We start from the raw sequence: 24,937 nt of genomic DNA on the forward strand, positions 1-24,937 counted from the left end.
TTAAAGATGAATAAAAAAAGTCAGACTCTGGAGTAACTTTTTAATCCTCTGCAAACATCTCAACTCATCACTAACTCAGTCTCTGGAACCTCAAATTCAGAACACGGCATTAAGGACTCCTGAGAAATTTATTCCATGTGCATCACTCTGCAAATGCTCATCACCACAGTCAATTCTTTCCAGATCTGACTCGCTTCTTTATGATAGTATCATCATTCACTCTAACTTGCAGCTGATCACTTTGCCTTGTGCAAGTGACTCCTGCATTTGCTCCAACATGAAATGATAGTGGACTTGTACATTTAGGCATCATCCTGGAATCTACCTGGGACCTCTCACAGTTGGTTCAGCTTTCCCCCTTGTAAACTTAACACGCTAGATGAAATCTGTGTAAAAACTGTTTGTCTCACAGTACCACAAACATTTCATTTGATCAGCAAAGGCATTATTCTGACGTGTCTTCAAGAATATCTCAGCTGAAGTCTGCCCAGTTAAGTGTGACTCTGTACTGCAACTGAAATAACTTTATCTTGAAAATCCAAGAGTGCATTTGTTTAAGCCTGCTTCAACAATTGCATATAATTTTCTGTTTAATCAATAGGTTCACAGACAAGTAGTACGCATCTACAGGAGACTGCTGTGCCCTAACAGAATGAATGATTCCATTACACTGAATGAAAATGACAAAATCGTCCTGACACAAACTGAGCAGCATGACCCGCAACTGTTCCTTTTGGGTTACCAGAGCACACAATCATCAATCTACTTATTGCAGTGTAATCTTACTTGCAGAAAACCATTTCAAATAAGCATCCATTGCAGCCATGGATACACTGCTCATGAAAGAACCTGCAAAAATCAACAGTGTGTTTAACATCTTCCTTGAGAAAAACTCCCATGAAAGAAATGGCATCTGTCTACTCCACCTGACAATGGACAATTTATTCATCTATTCAGTTTCGTCATCTGCCTTGGGTCAGCATGCAAACCTTTGTGCCAGTGTCTTTTCACAATACCAGTGTACAATATGTAATTCTTCTTAGCACTGTTTTTCTTTGTTTCCATGAAATAATCATTCTACTCAAAGCAAACAACCTTTTTCTGATAATTCAATATTTTTCTTAAACTATATTTTTAAGCTATAATTTACTCAAATAGTCCACCCCTCTGCCACAAAGTTTAATACTCCACTCTGTCGTTCTAATTACCATTTCTGCTTTCACTGGAATTTCTTGAAAAATTTATTTTATAAGAGAATTTACATAGTCTACCAAACTTTTGTTACTTTATCAGTAATTTATGGCAACAGAACTCGAGTGACCAATTGTTCTGCAATCTCCTTTAGCTGGTCTTTACTCATTCAGAAAATCGTGCACTGACAACTTGACTGCCAATCTCAAATATGCTAGTGTCATGACAAACAGACACTTATGTTCACCAAACAGCTTAAACTTTTTACCAAACAGTACCAATAAAATTTCTTTAATCAAAAAATCAAAACTAGACTTTCTCCGTTTCTGAATTCTTCTGAGCTAGGAAAATATTTGAGAAGCATAAACTTTTGTCTTTCCTCATCTGAAAGCATAATAAGTGTATCAGAGTTGTAATTCTGCACATTTGTTACTCTGCAAACGTTTGGTGTTTGACTTGGTTTTAATATACCTCACTCTATCCCATATTAATGGCTCTTTAGATGCCTTAAATGCATTTTATCTCTTGTATTTTTCTTGTCATGGAGTGTACCCCTTTCAAAAGCTGTTGTACTCCCATTTAAATAGACACATTACTTAAGTTTTATCAAGCTAAGAGTGCCTGCAACTCTTTCACATTAAGTTTGTATATGTGTGGGTCTTTGGGAGGACACGTATGGGGAGGTAACATCATGAATTTTGTTCACCCTCGAACCAAATAATGATTTTTGTTTTAATACTGATTACTTGCTCTAGATATTTAATCTGTGATTTGAATTTTGATTTTAACTCCCAACAAACACTCCTGCAAACTCTGTACTCATTTCCCCCTCTGTGTTCCCAGTTGTTACTGTATTATCTGGGTATAATACTACACTCGAATCTTAATGTTATCATTCAGAAAATGAAAGGCAAGGACTCCACCACAAATGGAAATCTGTTATACACAGGCAAGCTTTTATGTTTACCAATGGTTATGAAATTCTTTGAGTCGTCACCAAATAATTCTTGTTAAAAGCAAATACTAGATCACTTTTTTCAGATTACTGTTCCACCATTCATTACAATTAACTATTTTACTTTAGGTAGACAATACATTTCAACAATATCAATCTAGTTCACAGTTAACTTATTACCACACATACAAATGGAACTCTCTCTCTTCCTTTTGAAAGTAAATGTGTAGTATAGTCTTTTTTTTCTTTCTAATCTTTCTAATAATTTATAAAGTCTATCTTTCATTGCAAACTGCAGGGACCATCTTCTATTGAACTTTAGAAAAGCATTTGGATTCAGCAACATTTGCAGCTTTCACACTATGCAATGTGCTTAGTTCCTTATATTACCCATATTTACCTCTTCCTCAACAGAATTTAACTGAACTGACACACTGACTCAAAATATTTTCTGATTTTAACCAACACAAAGCAAGTTTGTCTCTTTCTTCCACAACTAATAGCAGCTGTTCATTTTGCTTTTCATAGCATAATGCAGCAAGAACCTGGGCCATTAATGGCTAACTCTCTCCAGTACATGTTGTGGTTTGCCAAGAATTCCTTTGGAAACAAAACATACTTATATTCCTCTATCAATTGCCATTTCAGTTTGTAGTCTCCTTGACATTACAGACTCTTCTGTGACTGATGCACATAACTGTGATTAAAAATGAGCAGTACCAGTCAAACAAAAAAATAATGAGAAAGGCATTTTTGAAGGGGCCAGGCTTAACTGTACCCCTGATGTGGGGTTGCACTCCTCAACAATTCCATTAATTATACCAACTCAAAGGTCATTGCCCAACCTACATTAATAAATCTCACCTACCTAGCTCTCTTCTTGACTGGATATTGGTCTCCCACCCTCATAACTCCCAAACCCTTCCAAATGCCCTCAGCGACCACTGTCCTATAACAGTTACCAGACATACTCCCCACCTTGCCAAACCTAACAAATTTATTACCACCCGCTGACTTTCTCATTTCTGTCCTAACTCCTTTATTCACCAACTCTCCAAAATTAACTGGTCTTACCTCACCACTCCTCCTTTAGACGAAGCCGTCCACTCCTTCAACACTACATTCCTAAACATTCTTAACTTCTTTGCTCCTCTTCGCACAATTAGAATCAAATCTAATACTGCTCCCTGGTTCACTAAATCTACCAGAACCCTCATGAAAGACCGGAATAGGATTTGGAAAATGTGGACTAAAACTAGGACCCCTTCTCTTTTTCAGAAATATAAAGAACTCAGAAATAAAATTAAAAAAAATCATCCATTATGACAAAATAAACTTCTATGCCAATCCTCCCTCTACTCTTAAATCAGACCCAAAGAAATTCTGGAGCTCTATTAAACAGACTCTTCATCCAGGAAACCCTTCCTCTCCTAACCCATGTCCCAATGCAACACCTGAAGACATTGTTAATTTTATTAACTATCATTTTATAAACTCAATAACCTCCATAATAAATTCTCTCCGTCCCAGAAACAACACCAGCACCCCCACAAACTCTATACCGCTTCCAAACCCTCCAAACTCCTCCTCTCTAAAAGCAGTATCAACTAACTATGTAAAGTCATTACTCTCTAAACTTAAACCTTGCTACCCATCTGTTGACAAGCTACCCTCTTACTTCCTGCAGATTGCCTCTGAACCTTTTGCCTATCTTGTATCCATCTTAATCAACCAATCCATTTCTAAATCCTATGTCCTCACTGTATGGAAGAATTTCTTTACTCTAACCATTCACAAAGGGGGCAACTCCTCAGACATATCCAACTTCAGACCGATTGCCATACTCTCTCCACTCTCAAAAATCCTAGGGAAATGCATTCACAAGCAGATAATGCATTATCTTCACCAGGAAAACATTCTCACACTCACACAGCATGGTTTCCGTCTCAAGCATAGTACAACTTACTGCACTCATATCATTCATCAACATAGTCTCCCTAGCTCGGGATAACAATAAACTTGTCTCATGCGTATTCCTTGACCTTTCTAAAGCCTTTGACACTGTCTCTCACCCACTCCTCCTAGCTAAACTCACTAACTTACATTTCTCTCTCCCAACTATCTCTCCAGCTATCTCTCTACCCCGCCAGCAATCAGTTAAATGGCTCTCTGCACTATCCTCTTCTCTCACTGTACAAATGGGAGTCCCCCCAAGGATCCATACTTGGACCACTACTCTCTAATATTTTCACCAACTTGCTCTACGGCTCTTGTCCCCAGTCATCTCTTGTGCAATATGCTGACGACTCAACTGTTATAACCATTGCTGACAACCCAACTGACCTCCACACAACTACCCAGGCATCCTTCCACACCATTGAGACTTGGCTTAGTGATAACAAACTAATACTTAATCCAAAAAAAAACTAAGCTCCTACTCTTCCTCCCTAAAAACATCACCACACTCAAAAGAACATTTACCATCTTATCCTGCAACAACACTATCATCTCAGCTGAATCTAGTACTAAATTGCTAAGTGTTACAATAGATGATCAGCTTAAGTTTGATCTCCATATTACTAACTCGGTAAAAAGAACTCATCAGAAACTCGGACACCTTTTCCGTAGCAAGAAATACTTAACTAACACTGCCCGAATAACTCTCTCCCAGGCTTTATTACTCCCAACACTCTTGTACAGCTGCCACATATTCACAAACCTAAATTCTACACTTATTTCCAAGCTTGAAACTACCCATAATAAGATCGCCAGATTTGCAGCTAACCAAACCTACAAGTCGCACCACTGCTTAGCACTACAGCAACTAGACTGGCTAGAATTCCCTCAGCTGCTCCAACTATGCCAACTACAAATCATCCACTCTATCCTCTATCTACCCTCCTTATGCCCCAGCTTCTCCACTATCATATCCAAATATTCCCCTGCAAGGACGCTATGCAGCTCAAATCAAGAATTATTAGACATCTACAAACCTAAAACCAAAATAGGCTGCCTTCTCTATAACTATAACCCAGCTATATCCTGGAACCAACTCCCCTTGGAAATAAAATTCCCCCAGCATAGCAAAAGTTTCAAATTAGCCACAAGGAAATACCTAAAAACAAAGTGGTCTTGCCACTGTAGCCAACCACCCTGAAACCACCATCCTTTCACCTATTTCACCACCTCAATGTATCTCTAACACTATTCCCCTGCCACTTCTACCTCTTCCCTTCCTCTGTCTCCAACCACTCTTAATTCTTACAGTCTCAAAACAACCTACCTGTCTAGTCTGTCTCCTGTACTCTACCTCCCCTACATCTCCTACTAGCCATTCTTACCTTCCTTTCTTGTTTCCAAACTCCTATACAACTAGATCCTACCCACTTTAAATAATCATCTGCCTAACTATTAACTCATTTTGCTCTAAGCAGCTTAAATAATATTGCAACTAGTGACATTTTCTTCTGCTAATTGTTTAAAACCTTGTCTGTAACAACTAACATAATTGTCTGCCAGTCTGTTAATACCCTGTATAACTGAATTGCCTGAGGAGCTTTTTTCTCTCCAGGTCTCTGCTTGTAAGATCCTATAGCTGATTTGTTACTACTATGTTACTAAAATGTTTTCTAGTCTTGAAGAGCTTTTCTCCCCGGGTCTCTGCTGAAAATGAGCCAAAAGCTCAGCCAGACTAACCTGGTTAACAAATGTAAAATAAAATAAAAAAATAAATCAGGGAAAGAAGAAATCCCTAGGATACTACAGCCACCATCTTCTGGTATAAAAGCATGCTCATCATTAATGGTCGCAAAAACAAGTGTTTCACTCAAGTTGTATTTATTACTTACCAGAAATCATACATAAATAATGCCCTCCCTTTACCATTTAACACTGAAAACACAGTGAAGTTAAGAAACATTAATTCATATTCTTTTCACGTTTCCATCATCTTTTCTTGAGGACTCTGCAGGTGTTCCAGTCATCTCTATCTGCATGTCTTTTGAAATCTGTACAATTTAATTTCATGCCTTAAGCACTAGTGATTATGTATTTTCAATACAACGCAGCACTATCCTATGCAGCAATTCATTTTGCAGAAACAACTTTAGTCTTAATGGAAAAAGAAGTCAGGACTTTTTCAAAACTATAAATCAAAGGCCAGAAGGCTTTTCATTTTTTCAAAGTTTTGGATAAACAGTCATGGCCAAATCAACATTATTGTCAAGTTTAACAGACGAGTTAGTTCTTATTGCCATCTCTTTGTCCAACTACAGCAATAATTTGACAATAATGGGTCTGGGAGGGTAATGTGGATTAGTAGAAAGTTTGACAAGTGACCTCTAAAGACTTTCTAATCAAAATGAAGGTGCATCTTGTATATTTAATGCTTTAGGGAGGCAGGTGACAAGAAAACTGATCATACTTTTCCTCTCCATTTTTTCTGGTATGTCACGTATTTAAGTTGTTAGGTCTTCCATTTTTTTCCATCAACCAAGTGCTCTGTTTCATTATTAACTCTTACTCGCTTTTCTTTTAACCTCCCATCTATGTTTGTAGAACAATACGTAATCATTGCTGTGGAATTTATTATTTCAGCTCGCTTATTTTAAGTTTGTACAAAGTCCATTTTAGTTTTGAATGTTCTATTTTTAGATGAACTCATATTATTTACTCAATGAAGACCTTTTTTATGGAGACTGCTCAATGAGAAGACTTGGAAGCCCTCATTTTTGTAGATTCAGACTAACAAATGACAGGAATCTTCGTACAAATACATTCCAGGGGTACACTCTTGAAATTAAATTTCTTGAAAAGGAGTATTTAGAAAAATGTTGCACCTAATTTAGAAGTATTGTGCCCATTTTCTTCAGGTATTTTCAAATTTCCTGTCAAAATTTATAATTAACTGCATAACAAGAAAACAACTAATTGACAACCATCTGGGATAGAACAACCTCACACTCGTTTCATGGAAACCTTTGCTCTTTACCTAGGACTGTATTTGCATTTTGATAAAATATTCCAGTTTCAAAATACCCAGTTTCTCACTGACATGGCATTTTAAAATCTCGTGGACTGACTTTTTTGTTGTAATAAAATCAAAATACTTCATTTTTCTGATTACATGAAGGAATTCAACTTTATGCACTGTGCCAGAGGGTACCTCAAATCCTTAACTGAATCCCACTGTTACCTTGCATATCGCAGGGATGTCATTAAAGTTACTGAAAATGTTAAACTTCATTCAAATAACTGCTTTCTCTGACAAACTCACCAAACCTGTTTGGTTCTCATATGAAAACCACAAGTACATAGTTTATTATCACAGCACATTCACAAATGAACCCTTCTTTCTGCAGCTACACAATTTTTTTTTGCTCCTGCGTGAACTGTACATAGAAGGAACACACATGAATATAAACCATACTTTTGATACACTTATCTGAACGCTGCACAGTAGTACTGATGCATTATTTACAAACAGCTTTGCCTGCTTTTAAAGTTAAGTGAAAAACAGACAGCATTCAGACAGCAATTTTAATATACCACAAATGAAACATCTGCGAAGACCTCTGCACAGAAGCTAGTGACACATCAGACCACTGAGGTACAGGTGCCATCAGCATAACAGCCTAAGATGGCAAATATAATTCTAGCAGTTGGTGAGAAAAATAACAGACAGTTATTAAAAAAAAACTCACTCTGTGTGTCCAAGGCAGAATGACTGGATAATGTGCGGGGCATTAAAGAAGGTAATACGAATTTTCTCATCTCTGTCAGATGTTACAATGTACTTATCATCAGGACTTAATGTCTAGAGAAAAGGAAAAAAATGCATTGCTTTATGCCAGTAATGCATGTTGTTAAGAATGAAAGCTAATGAGTGTTGAAAGAAACAAATATTGCAAGATACAACCCATATTTTCTCTCTCAGCATCATGCTGTCAGTGTTTGGCTACTTGTACATCTACTAACAAAACAGAGATCAAATATGTAAAATAAGAAATTCTTGGTTTCTGTTCTTTAAAGGATCTGTACTTCAGCATTTCATGCCCATATGTCTACAAACAGCACCGGAGCCAAAACGATCACCTTTCCAGAAGGAAGCAATGCATTGCTAAGATGAGACGAAGCCCTTACGGGTGGTGCATGATGAACAGCAGCTGTCTCACAATAATCCAGGGAAAATGTGCTCCGCTCTGGCTTTTGCTAATGAAATTAAGAACAGTACAGAGGTGAAATGTTCAGCTTTCGGGGTAGAACCAATGGGCAAACACTGCACTTTGATAGGGTCTTTTTTAGAAGAAACTGTCTAGTGGAGTAGAAGTGATGCATCCACGCTCAATGTCCTTGATATATTTTCTTTCCGCAGTGAAACACAGAAACCAAGCAGCAGTACTACCAATTACATAGATGCCTTGAGACCAGAAGAACACGGAGACAGTTCAGATACATTTGTGAAAAGTGCTCCGAAAATGGATACAAAAATGTTCCTCAGCTTTACAAACATTTAAAATCAGAAACACAAAAGTACAAAGCTATAACTGGCAAGAAATGGACTGTTAAATATTACAGATATTTTAGACTCCAAAAAATATAAAAACTCTGTCCTAGCAGAACACAGTTCACACTCTGAACTACCAAGTCTTGGGTTATAACCTTATACTACAAAACAATTTTCACGCACAAGTAGTAAAATCTCTGAGCTACTCCAGTGGCAAAGAGATAAAGCCCTGACTATGGCCCAGGCAACACAGATTTGATCAGCGGCCCGGATAACTGACAGAGTGGCAGAGAGGAAGGGACGGGAGATGCTACCTAATGGAAGTACTGGTCCAAAAAGGGGAGTTGCCCTTGGACAGTTGATAAGCATGAAGGGGGGGAACTGGGTAGGGCATATAAAAGAAACCCCCCAGACCAAAGTACAGATAGCCAAACTCCAGAATACCTTTAGAATTCATGAGTGGCCTGAGGAATACCAGAGTAGTCCAAGGGGAATAGGAGGACGGCTGGTTGACCTTGCATGAATGTAGGGCACTGAGGGACAGGAATGCTCTCCCTGAATCCTGATGAGGGTGCTGTACTGAAATGCTAGATCTAAATTTGTAAAATGGCAGTCATAATGGAGATCTAGCTTGACAAAAACCTTGGCTCTATTTTGATGGTTATTGTGGCAGTATATCCAGCATCCATGTTCAGACCTGATTGATGGATGTTGCCAAGGCTTACTGCTCTCCTTTGCAAGTCAACATCGCTTCAGCAGGAGTTATCAACTCCTCTTCAGTATGCTATATACTAAGAAGCACTGTGAGTGCATCCTTATGAACTATCCTCCCAGTAGCGTGAGGATGATCCCTTTAAGAGTCTACACACGTCCTTGTTGACCTAGTGTTGATAACTAACTGGTGGTGCTGAGTGACCAATATCTGATCTGATGTGGATTTCATGATTTTTGCCAAGGAATTCTCTTTGCTTTATGAAAGGATTTTAGTTTACTCACACTGTTACTTCTGTTGCTAATCAACATGGACATAAACTGGACTTGGTCTTTTAGAGAGGCGTTTCCATTCCCATCTTGGGGGTGGAACCAATAACCTGATCAGACCAAAGCCTTTTTCATTTTTGTTTGTTTTTGTTTACCAGGAAAGCCTGACTTGGTGGGAATCCCTTTTTAGTGGAGGCCCAAAAGGAAAAGCTCCAAAATAAGAAAAGTGGATACACAGTGATATTTAAATTTTATACACAATGTCATGAAGTGGAAACATACTTGTATACAAAGATTTTAAACAATACAGTACAATAGACACATGATCATATTATATACACAATGTTAAGGAATAGAATAAAAAACAAGCTAATACCATTTCCAGACTTCAGTGAAGTACAAATACTATTAATGCTGATAATATTAAACAGCTCAAGCTCAATAAAGTACAAGTCCACACAAACATTTTGGAATGTTAGGAGCAAAAGTGCATATTTGAAGTTACATAGCTAATAAACTGGTGGCTCTTGAATGCAATATAGATGTGAAAGGTTGTAAACTGTAATGTAACAATTTGATCAGAAATTAACAAATACTGAATAAAAAGAATGAAGAAAAAATTAAGTTGGCATTTACCAAAAAGAGTACATAATATATATGGCATACACAGAAATAAATACAGGTTGTAGCCTAAGGGGAAGGAGCAGCATAGCAGGGGGACAGGAAGGAGATAAGAGAAAGTAAAGTGGGCTTAGGCTCATGTAGGAAATTAGTGTGAGAAAGAAGAGTACAAGGCTGAGGAGGAGTCCCAAATAGCTAAGGGCGCAGACGTGTGTGTGTGTGTGTATGTGTTTATATAGATGAACAGAGCTTTTGAGGACACAAGGAAAGGAGAAGGGAGCAGAGGGTTATGGTGGTTTATCAGCATAGTAAATCAATGTCAAATAAGATTAGGGCTGGACATTTGTAAGCATCTGTAGGTGTACACACAGTTTAGCCAGGAGTGGTGCATGGTCACTGCCAAGAGTCTTTTAGATGTTTCAGCAGCGGCTTGGAGGCTTTATGCTTGCTGACTTGTTTTACAGAAAGAGAAATGGTAGTTCCACACTTTATAAATGCGAGAGGAATGCAGTGAATCATTTGTGTTGTTGACTGATTCACTTGAAAGCAGCAGCAGTTTGTCTGTGAAGCTAGCTGTTTGATGTGAAGAGTATGGGTAGACAGTATTTCTAAGTGTTTGGCATTTTTCAGGATGGTGTATCAGATTATGTGTTGTGAACAGTTGTGAGAATGTTAATTAGTTGGGCAGTTCTGTGCAGACTAGGTGTTTCAGTGTCATGCAGTGATGGGATCTGTTGGGCATGTGTGCATCAAATTTTGCTAATTTGTTTAAATGTTTTTCTATCGTACTTATTTGTCTGGCTTGTAGGCCGACGAATACAGAAGCGGCATAAAGAACGGTCTGTAACAGAAGGGTTAAGGCACTGGCTTGCCTATCATGGTCAGTCAGTATAGGGTAGTTTTTTTGAGCTTTATTTTTCAGTGATGATGAAATTTCAAAGCACCATCAATGATAAACCTATAAACCTTAGGAACTTGGTACGGGTATGAGCTTGATTTTGGTGTGGTCAGAAGTAGTAATGGTAAAAAGTGGGTTTTGGTCAGTGTGCTGCTTAGAGGTGAATACCATGAATTTAGTTTTCTTGGAGCTTATCAGAAGGTGAGAGTTGCAAAGCTATGATGCAATGGATGAAATGAGATTCCTGGGTTAGTTTGTGTAGTTTCTTTTTTCAGATCTTTGTCTTTGCAGATGAGTGCTGAATCATCAACATATTACATTTATGGATGCTGGTTTCCTTGCTGTGTGGGGATCATTACTGAATACACTAAATAGCAAAAGACAAAGAACAGGCACTTGGGGTGCTACCATGTAAAGTGGGAGAAAGAGGGAGATGTTCTGCCATTTTACTGCCTGTATTCATTAAATAAGATTGCTGTTAAACCAAGAGAGTGAAAAGTTACTTAATCCTTAGGAGGAGAGTTTTTAGTAGCTTCTGGCAGGAAACCTTGACCTGCCAAAGGCATATGACACCAAATAGTGCTGGCACTAGGATACCTTCATTCCTATTGTGATTTATAGTGATGCTAAAGCTTTAGAGATCAGTAGTTGTGCCATGTTGGATGGGGGTTGGTAAATTCTGTAGTGACAAAAGTAAGTAGTTGGGATTGAATATATTTTTCTAGCACACTGTATAGGGGGAAAAGTATAGCAAAAGGATGGAATTGGAGATATTGGTAGAGGGACCACCATCATATGTAAAACTTTTTGCAGATACCAGGGACATAGCTTTCTTAGACAGGGTCTCAATCTTAATAATCCATTCTAAGTGTCCGCTACAATTTTAATGTGTTCTGCTGGGAGTTTATCTGGGGCAAGTGCAGCTAGCTCTTAGTTTTTATTTATTTATTTTACATTTGTTGACTGGGATAGTCCGACTGGATCAATGTCCATTTTCAGCGGAGGCCCCGGGAGATAAGTTCCAAAAGCATACAATACATTAACTAACTAATAAGACATAATTGCCTGTATGGCATTTCCAAAAATACATTAAATAACTATGAAGACAGTTATTACATGAATGGAAATTACAAAAAATATGCTTTCTGATAACGAATGTTAGAAGATGTCCAAAGGTCAACATCATTAAGAAGTTTTTTGGATATGGAAGGGGTGGTGTGTTAGCGGAGGGGGTTTTATTTATTTATTTATTTGCATTTATTTACCAGGAGGTCTACTGGGCCAGGGTGAGTCCATTTTCAGTAAAGGCCCAGAGAGAAAAGCTCCAAAAAACAAAACAAGATAAAGCTACAGAATCAAAATACAGAAATCAAGCAGTGATGGTACAGAACACTACATTACAGAATAGGTGATACAATAAAATAGATAATACTAGTTATGCAGATGTTCGATTTTAAGTCTGCAAGCCAAACAAGAACACAACTGATGAAATGTGTGAACAATGCATTATAGCAGCAGATTAAAGATACTGAAAGTAAGGTATAGCCTTACAGCTACTGTTATATAAGCATCAAGAGTGAATAGAAGATATGGTAGGTAACTGATATAGTAGATTAAGTGTGGCTGGGTGGCACACATTGGACTTAAGTTGGAAGCACTAAATGAATATATGAGGAGTCTGAGCCATAAGTGAGATGGGGAGGAAAAGTAGTAAGGCTAGGAATATTGGATTTTTTATAGTCAGTGCTGGTACATATACATAGCCAATGGGAGAACAAGTGCTGTTTCAGCGAGGTCTGAAAGCATTCAGGGTTGCTAGTAGACCTAACTGAAGGGGAGAGAGAGCATTCCATAGTTTTGCTATAGCACATGGGTAATGCATTTGACCGGTAGAAGAGTTAGGTTTTACTACATTAAGGAGCATCTGATTGACTGATTGCAGAGGTCCATTTGGGTGATGTGCGAACAGACAGGAGAGGGTAGGACAACTAGAAGGCTTAGAGATTAGCTTATGAGCTCTGATTAATTGCACGTATGTCAGAGGTTGTGCAAGTGCAAGCCATTTTAGACGTTGGCATGATACGCAGTGGTGGGAGAAGTTTCTGGTGCTGGTTACAAATTTTGCAGTTTTACTGCAGCATAAGTCCAGTTTGGATTTAAGAGAGGGCTGCATATGAACCATAGAGCAAGGATGGAAGTAGAAAGGAAGAGGCAAGGGACAGTCTTGCTGAGTAGGTGAGGAAGTGTTAGTGCCTGTACAAGATGCCTAAGTTTCTGATTTTTTTTTTTTTTTTTTTTTGCTGTTTGTGTTAATATGCTGGTCAAAAGTTAAACGTTCGTGTATGACGACCCCTAGAAGTTTGTTATATGGGACTACTTCAAGGGAAGTGTTGTTAAGCGAGTTGATGGTAAATTCATTTTTGGTTAGGGATGTTGTTTTTTGGGGGTGAATAACATGAGTTTAGTTTTATTAGCATTTAGGGCTAAATGATTATTATAGATCCAGGTTCAGAGGAGGTGAAGGCATTTTAGGTGAGTGTAAGTAGTTCTGAAGTAGACTTGGCCATGCAGATGATGGTGGAGTCATCTGCATATTGGATGACATTAGCATGGGGTATGCTGGTATGGAAATAATTAATGAAAATGCTGAAGAGCAGTGGACCTAGTATGGACCCTTGAGGGACTCCAGTATTGATGCTGAGGAAAGGAGAGAGGAACTGGTGCCATCTGGTTGCTTGTTGACCATCTATAAGGTAGTCAGAAAACCAGCCTAGGGTAGGGGAAAGATATGCCTAAATAAGAGAGTTTGATCAGAAGAAATGGGTTGGAGACCGTATCGAATGCCTTGGAAAGGTCAAGAAATGGTGAAGAGCCAAGGTATCCTGAGTCTTGAGCATGGTTGACTGTACCTAAGAAAGATACAAGAGCAGTGGTGGTGCTATGACTATTTCTAAACCCATGCTGGGTTGGGAAGAGGAAGTTGTGGTGTATGTAGTAGGTCATTAAGTAGTTGGCTACAGATACCTTTTTCCAGAATTATGTAGATGTGAGAGAGGATGGCAATAGGACGGAAGTTTGATATATCATTAATGTTTCCACCTTAGTTGAGAGAGAGGATAAATGCCTTTTTCCATATGGTGGGAATGAAGGACTCTTGAATGGATCTGTTATAGAATACGCTATAGTGTCTGCTGATTTTTAGAGGAATTCTAGTGGTAAGTTATCTGGAGCATTTGATCCAGTTTAAGTTTAAGCAGGAGTTTTTTTTTTTTTTTTTTTTTAAGGTGGAGGTAGGTACGTGTATGACACAGGTGTCTGGTCTTTTTGTAGCGAATGGGTCTGGGGCAGTGGGTTGATTACTGGGAAGTTGGCAGTGAAGTTGACTGTACTGTTTTTAAAGAATGAGTTAAAAAGTGAGGCATATCAGGAGGTTTCAGTTTCTATAAAGTGGGAGATGAACAGACTGGCATATCTATCTTCATTATTGTTTACGAATAGGGTTGGTTGGCTAGTGTGGCAAAAAAGTACAAGACTGCAGGGCCAGTTTGGTTTGTACACTGCAGATTTGTGTAGTATGCTTTTTTGCCAGGTTGTGTACTTAGCTGAATTTGTGAGTTCTAAAGGTCAGTAGAGGTTTGAGCTGGTTTACAAGTTTTCTAAGCTCAACTTCCTCCTTTCATTAACTGTTTAGTTTATCTGGATAGCCAGGCTGCAGGATTAACAATTACACTTTTGGTTCAAAAGTGTGTGTGGGTGGGGGGGGGGGGGGAGTACTTAGGAATGTTGCACTGAACAGTGATATGGCATCACTGAAAGGGAGTGTTCATAGGACATTCCAGTTAATATATTGTAAGTTGGCAATGAAAGCATCTTTTTTGTTAGGAGCTCAAATTGTGTACTTGTTTAAACTGGTGATGTTTGACTGAGTGGTTTTTGATTATTAATGTGGGGAGATGGGCAACTTAGGGAGTGTGGGAGGTAGCCAAAAAGAGAATTTTGTTTGGTATGCTTGCGAGTATCCAATCAATAGATGGATTTTACAGGTTTTAATGCATCTAACAGGAGCAGAAATGAGCACAGTGAAATCGAAAAGGTTAAATGCATTACTGGGGAATCACTATTTATAGCTTACCAATTATTTACTATTTATTTTACATTTGTTGACCAGGCTAGTCCAACTGGATACATGTCCATTTTCAGCAGAGGCCCAGGGAGATAAGCTCCATGCAGAAAAAAAAATAGCAAAATAAAACATTTTTACAAACAATGTTGTTACAGGTTAATACATAAATTATCATAGAGGTCTAAGTACCTCCCATTTTAAAATTCGAGTACAATACTAAAAATAGGTCTAATATTATACTATAGTCTGGGAGAAATAGGTCTGGGATAAGAGGAAAATAAAACCTTTATATTTACAGAGAGTATTAGAAGTTAGGCTGGAAAAATCAAAGAGGACAGAAATACATCACAGTGCCAAAGGCAGGTACAGTGGACAAAATTACAGAGGACAGAAATACTTTGCAGTGCAGTAGGCAGGTACAGTTCAGATTGCAGATAGAATACAGAAAGTCAAAATAAAATAGGCATAAGTGTGTCTTTTATATATATTAAAGAGTTTCCACAGTAAGAGTAAGCTTAGGGCATGAACAGAAGGGTAAGGGATAGCAAAAAGGTAAAGTGGCAAGAAGGAAGGTAGAGCTAGTTATAGGGAAATAGTGGGTAGGCAGTACCTGTTATGAGTAGAAAAAGTAGAAAAACTGATCAGTCAGGTTTAGTACAGGGGCATAGCCAGTGTGTTCTTAGGAAAAGTTTCAGTTTGTTTTTGAAACAAAATTAATATCAAAATCTCTAGGTTTGTTTCTTGTAGAATGTTTGTAGAAGACCAAGAAAAAAAAAGTTATTCTGCAATGCCAGAGTTGCTTCCAGAAGGCTTGTGCATAAGTTCAATAACTACAAGAGCTAAATTAAAGACATAAAGAACTTCGGAATTTTTGATAGGTGGATGGAGTGTGTGGCAGGAGAAGGAACAAGGCAAAAAGAATTGCAGGGTGTTTTTACACATTATGGATATGCTGCCTGCATTTTTGTTTCTTCTATCTAATCTAAGCATACTGTAGACTGGTAATAGGATTCCTCTGTCTGTCTCGTTTCAGCCATGTTTCTGTTATAGCTATGATGTCTCGGGAGTTAAGGGCAATCCAAGCATGCAGTTCAGGATTACAAATCCCAACTACGGGTGTCCTTAATGGACTCCCTACCTCCCTCTCTAGGTAATGCTGAAATACTCTGTACCAAACTCCAACTAAACAAGAACAAAGCCATCTACATAATTTGTTCCTACATCCCTCCAGGCAATAACTTAAGCACACTTGAAAATATTCTCAGCTGGGTCTCCTGTAACTTCCCTCAAGAAACCATAATCTTAGGTGACTTTAATATTGATTGGAACTCCTGCATCTCTCCCAAACCTACCATTCACCTCAATCTCTTTAACTTTCAATAAACTATTAACTCCCCGACTAGAATTGACAAAACAACCAATAAACAAGCAATCCTGGACTGGATATTGATTAACAATAATCCCCATTCTTATAAGACTGGAATACTCCCAGACAATATTAGTGACCATCTCCTCACCTATATCACTAAACAAAAAGATAATACTCTCAAACAAGCTATTTACCGTACTGTACGCAACAAAAAAAATTTTAACCTGTCCTCTTTCCTTAATGACCTCAAGGTATGCAACTGGTCAACTCTAAAACACCTCCCACTTGATGAAGCAGTTGCCTATTTCAATAACACTTTCCTACAAATTCTCCAGCAGCATGCCCCTGCTCGATTAATTAGAATAAGCTCCAAAGCTACCCCTTGGCTTTCCAAAAAAAACAAACAAACTATGCTAGATAGAAATAAAATTTGGACTAAATGGAGAACCACTAAAAACCCTGCTGACCTTCTAAACTTCAAACACCTTAGAAATACTACAAAAAAACTCACCCATCTTGATAAAAAAAAATATTACCTTCAATATCAACAAAACCAAAATTACAACCCCAAAAAATTCTGGTCAGGAATCAATAAACTGCTACATCCAGGGAATACCAAAACACCCACACCTGCTACCTTAGCTCAAACTCCACCCAACATAATAGCCGATACCTTTAACAACTTCTTCTCTGAAACAGTCACCTCTCTAGCAAACACCATGACTCCACCCCCTTCCCCTCAAAACACCTCTCCTCAAAATAACACCCCCACTCAAAAATTAGCACAGTCTCCACAACCCACATACGTAAGTTACTCTCTAAACTTAAACCTTGCACCCCTTCAGCCGACAAACTGCCAGCTGAATACCTACAACTAGCAGCATCAGAACTAGCTTACCCAGTCTCGATCTTAATTAACAGAACAATAACCGAATCTACTATCCCATCCTGCTGGAAAGTCTCCTATATTATTCCCCTCCATAAAGGAGGTAACTTTAATGAACTTTCTAACTACCGACCTATAGCCCTACTATCTCCACTATCTAAAATCATGGAACGTTGTATTCACCATCAACTCCTAAATCATCTCTTGCAAAATAGCCTACTAGTAGACTCGCAACATGGTTTTAGGCCCCACCATAGTACTTCCACCGCCCTTCTCTCCTTCACTGACATGATAAACAAAAATCGCAATAACAACCTTTTCTCCTCTGCCTTATTCCTAGACCTCTCAAAAGCCTTTGATATGGTTAACCATCAACTACTCCTAGATACATTGACATCACTATCACTTGACTCTTCAGCAGTACAATGGTTTGACTCATATTTGAATGATAGAAAACAAGCTGTCCTCTGGGACAGCCATATATCCTCCCATCTCCCAGTCACTATCGGTGTTCCTCAAGGATCCATCTTAGGTCCCCTCCTCTTCTCTACATTTATAAATAACCTGGCTACTTCACTCCCAACATCCATTTGTATTCAGTATGCAGATGATTCAACTCTCATCTGTTCTGCTTCATCTTCAGGAGAACTCCACTCTTCCACCCAGAAAATCTTTACTGCGGCAGAAAAATGGTTCCAACATATCTGTCTCCTCCTTTATCCCAAAAAAAACAAATTACTACTCTTTACCCCAACCCTTAAATCTGCCCCAATCTCATTTTCCATTATGTCTGGCAATGGCACTATCATCAATCCTGACTGTTCCACCAAACTCCTAGGCGTTACTATAGACAATCAACTGAGCTTTGACTGTCACATTGATCTAACCATCAAGGCTGTTAATAAAAAGATAGGTGCCCTCTATAGACTTAAGCCCTTTCTTACCGCAGCTACCCGAGTGTCTCTAGCCCAAACTCATCTCCTCTCTACACTACTGTATGCCTCCCCCTCATTTATTAACATTTCAAAAGCTAACCATCAGAAACTAGCCACAGCCTACCATAGTATTGCCAGGTTTGCCACTGGTTCCCCATATCAAACTCACCATTGTCATAATCTCAAAAACCTTAACTGGCTAGAACTACAGAATCAAATTCTCCTACAGCAATTAGTCATCACTTATAAAATTCTCCATTACCCCTCTAATACACCCATACTTAATAACCTTATCGCCCCATACAAAAATCTTACTTCCCTTCGCTCAGCCAACAAACTTCTAGTAGCTACTCTCAAATCCTACAATAAAGCAGGTGACTCCTTATTTGCCAATACTGTTGGATCACACTGGAATAAACTTCCCAAAGAACTAACCACTTTAGGCTCATCTCACCTTTTCAAAAAACAAATAAGGAAACATTTGCAATCTCACTGGCTATGCCCCTGCTCAAATCCTGACTGAGCTCAAGAAACAATCCCTCTCTCCCGAACCCTTCATTGCTCTTCTACCTACCCTATTTCACTACTTCTATCCCTCCGAGAAGTAGACCTAGCAACCCACCAGCCTGTTTATTACTCCTAATCTACCTCTTTTTATGTTACTCACCACTATCTCTGTAACCTGTCTTTTCTCCATGTATCTAACCTTGTTCCAGACTTCCTGTGTGCAAATCTCTATCCTAAAAGTAGTACTCATCACAACATGTCTGCTACTAATTGGCTAATATGTCTAAATTCTTACAAACTCTCCATCTGTTCCTATTTTTTTCCCCTCTTCATTCTTTTTTTTAGCAGTCTTTCTATAGTAAATATTTAAGTTATAATGATTCCGTACTGCTGTTTATTTCTTGTTTAAATTGCCTTTGCATTACTATTCTATATATCAATTGTTCCCTTAGTTGCCTGCATGCTTTTTTTTACTTGTTATTTGTTAGTCTCTTAGTTTATTAGTGGAGCTTTTCTCCTCGGGCCTCTGCTGAAAATGGACATGTATCCAGCCAGACTAGCCCGGTCAACAAATGTAAAATAAAATAAAATAAAATAATGGTTCTCAGGTTTACACTTAACAGCTGCAGGTTAGAGGGCCTTGTGGGATGGGTTAAGCAGAGGGGGTGTAAACTGTAAGATTTGGGCAATAGCTTTGTGGTGGTTGCTCAAAGTCTGGATTTGGATTAATATCCACAAATTGTTTACGGTATGGTGGGAAGACTGAGGCAGGAATTGAGAATTTGATTTTTGGCTTTAAACTTAATGTGCAGATTTTTTTTTTTCTTTTAGCAAAGGTAATTTGGTTTTAGCAGGTGACTCAATTTATCTTATGTCGACTGGGTTAGTCCTACTAGGTTAGTGGCCTCTTTTCAGGGAAGTCCCAAGGTGGTATTTATACTACCAGGGGAAATTTGGCCAGACCATCATGGAAATTCCCCTCTCTCTTTTCTTTTGCAATAAAGCAAAGGAAAAGGTTTAAAGATTTCTATGAAGCTAGGGACTTTTATTTATGAATTTTGTTAAACAAGTTACCTGTTAAGGGAAATATGAATAAAGTAACAGAAAAAAATGCATTATCATTACAATGTCGGTGAAACTATAAAACATTGTTTTTTAGAATGCAAAATGAAAAAGTCTTTTAGAAAATGTTTAAAAATGTATAGACATGGAAAGGTTTCAAGGAAATGAATATGTAAATTACACTGTGTGGTAAATATGAAAAAGGAAGGATAAAACTGATATCTGAGATAAAATAATATTTGCACATTTCAGGTACTGTGGAAAAGGTGATGTAGAGGACTATTGTATAACAGAAACAGTAGGGACTAAGATGTATTGGCAGGAATAAGAAAATGGTTGTTGAAAAAGCACTGGGGAGGATACAGGAAAATTAAGGAAATGGGAATGGAAGAAATACATACCAAAAGTGTGTTGTGTTACTGCTGAAGAAATCGTAGGAAAAAAATATGTAAATAAGATAGATATGGGTTAGCAAAAATATAATGTGTAAATAACAAATATTTAAAGAAAGCAACCCCTGCTCTTTCAATAGGTCTTGTGAGGCTTTTTACATCCACCTGAGCTATCACCAACTAGCCAATGTGATCTTGGTTTAAATGTCTCATCTGAGGGACAATTTATTTATTTATTCACATTTGTTTACAGGAAAATTCCGACTGGACGCAGGTCCTTTTTCAGCAGATGCCCAGGGAGAAAAGTTCAACATCATGTACATGATAAATAGAGATGCAAAGTTCCAGCAATAGTATACAATATTATAGGTTGTTGGCTTTAATACATTAACAAGATATTGATTATCAACAGTATATACAGTAAATGTTGCAAGTTAAGATAGTTTCTTGTTGTTTATAATATTAGTAACAAACAGACAACACACTCAGAAGTGCATACTCCCCCTTATGCTGCACTGCAATGTCAGCAAACCATCTACTGGTTTGGGAACAGAACCCACATCCTTCTACACTAAGGCGATGGTGTACTACATGTTGTGCCACTGACACTAGAGGTGGTGTTGATTACACTGAGTGCAATATTTAAGTACAAGTGGGTTTCATTGAGGATTTTAGTTTCTGAGCCTGGGTATGGTAGGTAAGGTCGATGGAGATGCTGACGAAAAATATGTTACATATATTAATAGAAAAAGATAGGTACTATACATAGCTGTGTGAGAAAAACTGTGGTAAGAGTACATGGGTGCAGGGAAATAGAAAGGGGTGGTGGCATGGGGGGAAATGGTAGCAGGGGAGAGATTAAGACAACTAGCGAGAGTGCACCAAGGAGGAACAAGAACAAAAGGGAGTGTGGAAGGGAAAATATGAGAGTGAAGGTTATTAGTTGATGGAAGAGTGGGGAGTGTGAGACAGCAGACAGATATGAATTAGAAGTGGGAGTAGAGGTGCCAGCTCTTAGAGGCATGCAGTACAAGTGGACTGCATGAACTTGCCAAAATATATAATAAGGCAAGAACATCTTTGCTTGGACCTTCCAGTCCCATGTCTGAACCGCACATGTACAGGTTGTAGAGTGGTAACAGTTCCACAGCATCAATGGTACAAATTTGCCATGCCCATCTAAGCCCATGGGGCTCACAGGTTGGAGTACAGGTAGTGACTCACCGGTTTGCTTTAAGACAGACTTCTCCACAAGGAAAACATTTGTCCGAGGCAATTTCTGCTGTGGCTGCTTCTCTGTGGTTGGGTGCCTCTGCAGTCCAGTCAGTGTTATCTACAAGGTTTTTTACCCCCCGAGGAATGGGATCTGGCTGCTCGATTTTTCATTAAAGCTGGCCTTGAACAGCTTGGTTCTTCTGCCCAATGAGCTTTCTGGAATTGGCTGTAACACAGTAGACAATACAGTCATCTTGAGCTGGGATGAGTTTTTTTAATTGTAATGATTTTTTTTTGTGCTGTCCTACTCTATTTTCATTTCCTTGATATTTTTTTTTTCATTCCAAATGTTTGGGATTTCTAATACTATGACATGAATGGACCACTTTCCTCAGTCAGTGTAAGATTTAAATTCATGAAATTAGTATTGCTTAAATTAGTTCTCTATCAATCCTTGATGTTCACCAAGAACGCTTTTCTCAGAACCTGCACTGTATCCAGAATCCTCTTGTTCTCTTACAGCAGCACCATGAAAATTATTTTATTATTAGCCTTGTTGCTGTTATTATTGTTAACTACCTGGGTGCCTTTATTCCATATGTTTGTCATCATGCAGGAACACTATAAATTGCTAGGCACAGCTATTTCAGTGACAAATGTTACTTTTGTCCTTTTGATAACATATGTCAGACCACATGTAGAAAGTTCAGTTGTGTACACTTACCATAAATGTACATGTTGAAGTGTATTCACTGTTGCAGTCATTACATTTGGGTTATCTGCTTGCAGGTAGCCCTCAGTCGGCCTGATTAACAAAGTCCTGGGTCCTGCATAGGTTGCTGTCCCTTCTTCCATGACGTCAGGTCATCAGGGGTATAAAACATGCAGCCGACGCCATTAGATCAGTTTTTCTTGCCCCAGATATCAGGTGACCCCTAATGGGAATCAATTAAATATAAAAGTACAATGATATACCTCTAACAAAAAAGCAAATACACCACAAAGGCTTTTAAGCATGGTAAAGGAAAGTAGAGGTATAGCCAAAAGACGTTAGGGAGCTGGAGGGAGGGTAACCAGGACTGCAACAGTGAATACACTCGAACATCTACATTTATGGTAAGTGTACACAACTGTACTATGTTCTTCGTGTTTCACTGTTACAGTCATTACATTTGGGTACATTCCCAAAGCTATGGTTGGGAGGAGAAATTTAGATAGCATTAGGACCAGCTATAAGGCCCTGCAAGACAGCAGTGGCAAACGATAATGCTTGGTGAAAGTATGTACTGAACTCCAGGTAGCAGCTTCTAGGATGTCCCTGGTAGGGACGCCTCTGAAAAAAGCTGTAGAGGTAAGATGCAGCCCTGGTGGAGTGAGGTCTGATTCCCTGGGGGATAGGTTTTCCATGGTGCTTATAGCAGAAATGAATGCAATGGCCTATCCATTTAGAAATGGTTTGCTTTGAAATAGCCTTCCCCTCTGCCCCCTGCAGCAAATGCCACCAGCAGTTGTTCAGATTTCCTTTGAGGTTTAGTCCTGTCCAAGTAGAACCTACGTTGTCTGCGTACATCTAAGGAATGCAGTATCCGTTCCCCTTTGTTCTGTGGATTGGGAAAGAAGGTTGGCAAATGAATGGACTGATTAAGAGCCACACTGGATACCACCTTGGGCATGAAGGATGGATTGGTTCTGAGGGACACCCTGTCCGCATAAAAGGCTCCACTGCCATAAGGGTCTGTAATTCAGATACCCTTCTAGCTAAAGTGATTGCTAAAAGGAAAGCTGTTTTCCAAGAAAAATTATAAGTCTGCAGTAGCAGTTGACTCGAAAGTAAATAGAGTGAGTTTCTCCAAAACAAAGTTAAGGTCCCAGGCTGGGGTTGGAGCTCTCCTGGGTGGTCTCAATTTTTTGGCCCCTCTGAGGAACTGCTTGAGCAGTGGATGCGAGAAGAGGGGAGGGTTCTGTGTTATAATGAGCTGAAATGGCTGAGGTGTGAATTTTAATGGAGGAAAAAGACAGGCCCTTGTGAAGCATCTCAGTTAAGTATTGTAAAGTCTGAGGTAAATTGAGCGCTGCTGTGCTCATCCCTTGAGATTGGTTCCAGGCACAGAATCTTTTCCATTTTTCAGCATAAGAGTTTCTAGTACAAGGCCTCCTTGCCTCTAAAATGATATCCATCACATGTTTACTGAGGGATGGTAAAGGAGAGATTATGTAATTACCCAGGCTGCAAGGTTCAGTGTTAGAAGCTGTGGGTGCAGAATCTGGTTCTCCTGCTGAGACAACAAGGAAGGAGTCTGAGGCAGGTGCCATGGGGATAACCGTGACACACTGCGCAGGAGGGGGTACTAGTGTTGGCGCGGCCAGTCTGGAGCAATCAATCAGTCTGGAGAGCAGAGGCAGAGGGGGGAAGGCATAGACTGATAGGCTTTCCCAGCTGAAGGACAGAGCATCCACTTTCCAGGCTTGTCTGTGGGGAGCCCTTGTGCATAATTTGCCCAATTGGTAGTTCTGGGGAGAGGCAAAAAGGTTTATATCTGGCCTCCCCCATTTGCTTGTCAACATGTTGAAAATCCTTGGTTCCAGCTTCCACTCGTGTGGGTCCATGAGGTTTCTGCTTAGACCGTCTGCCAGTGTATTTAATTTTCCTGGCAGGAATTGAGCTTGTTGGTGCACTTGGTAGCTCAAGGCTGTGTTAACAATGCCATGGCTAGTCTGCAGAGAGGGTAAGAATGTGTACCCCCCTGCTTGTTTATGTACCACACAACAGTGGTGTTGTCCATCTTTACCATTAGTTGTCCAGGAAGAATGTGGTCCTTGAAGGCTGTCAGAGCATTCTGCACAGCTAACATTTCTTTTTGATTGATATGCAGGTCCATTTGACTTGGTTTCCATTTGCTGTGAATGCACTTCCCTGCCAGGAGAGTCCCCCCATGCATAGTCTGATGCGTCTGTTGTTAAGGTTTGGGCAGCAGGGGGTGGTGTGAAAGGTAGTCCCTTGTTTTGGTGGCAGGCCTCTGCCCACCAAAGGAACTCTAGGAGTAGGCAAGGTATGATAGGAATCATTGCTTCTAGATCCTGAGAATGCTGACACCATAGGCTTTTTAGATGCCACTGTAGTTTCCTCATATGCAGTCTTGCATATGGAATTAAAAGAATGCAGGTGGCCATGAACCCCAAGGCTTACAGTATTTGTCTTGCAGATAGCAGGATTTCTGTGGTCACTTGTTTGAAGTAGGTTGTCAAATGAATTTGTTTCTCTGGCGTGAGGTACACCATCTGGGAAGTTGTATTCAA

The 24,937-nt window shown here is 39.1% G+C and overlaps 1 protein-coding gene across 1 annotated transcript in view; it reads right to left on the reverse strand.

Moving 5' to 3' along the window:
* Positions 1–24,937, reverse strand: part of WDR4 (WD repeat domain 4) — a 468,232-nt gene that overhangs the window by 283,846 nt on the left and 159,449 nt on the right. Inside the window, exon 5 of the mRNA XM_044072230.1 lies at positions 7,849–7,961. Within this exon, the coding sequence (XP_043928165.1) occupies positions 7,849–7,961 (113 nt within the window). The remainder of the gene's footprint in view (positions 1–7,848; positions 7,962–24,937) is intronic.

This window comes from Protopterus annectens, chromosome 5.part0 (assembly GCF_019279795.1).
Source record: "Protopterus annectens isolate FY-2018-M chromosome 5.part0, PAN1.0, whole genome shotgun sequence".
In the NCBI taxonomy this organism is placed as follows: domain Eukaryota; kingdom Metazoa; phylum Chordata; order Ceratodontiformes; family Protopteridae; genus Protopterus; species Protopterus annectens.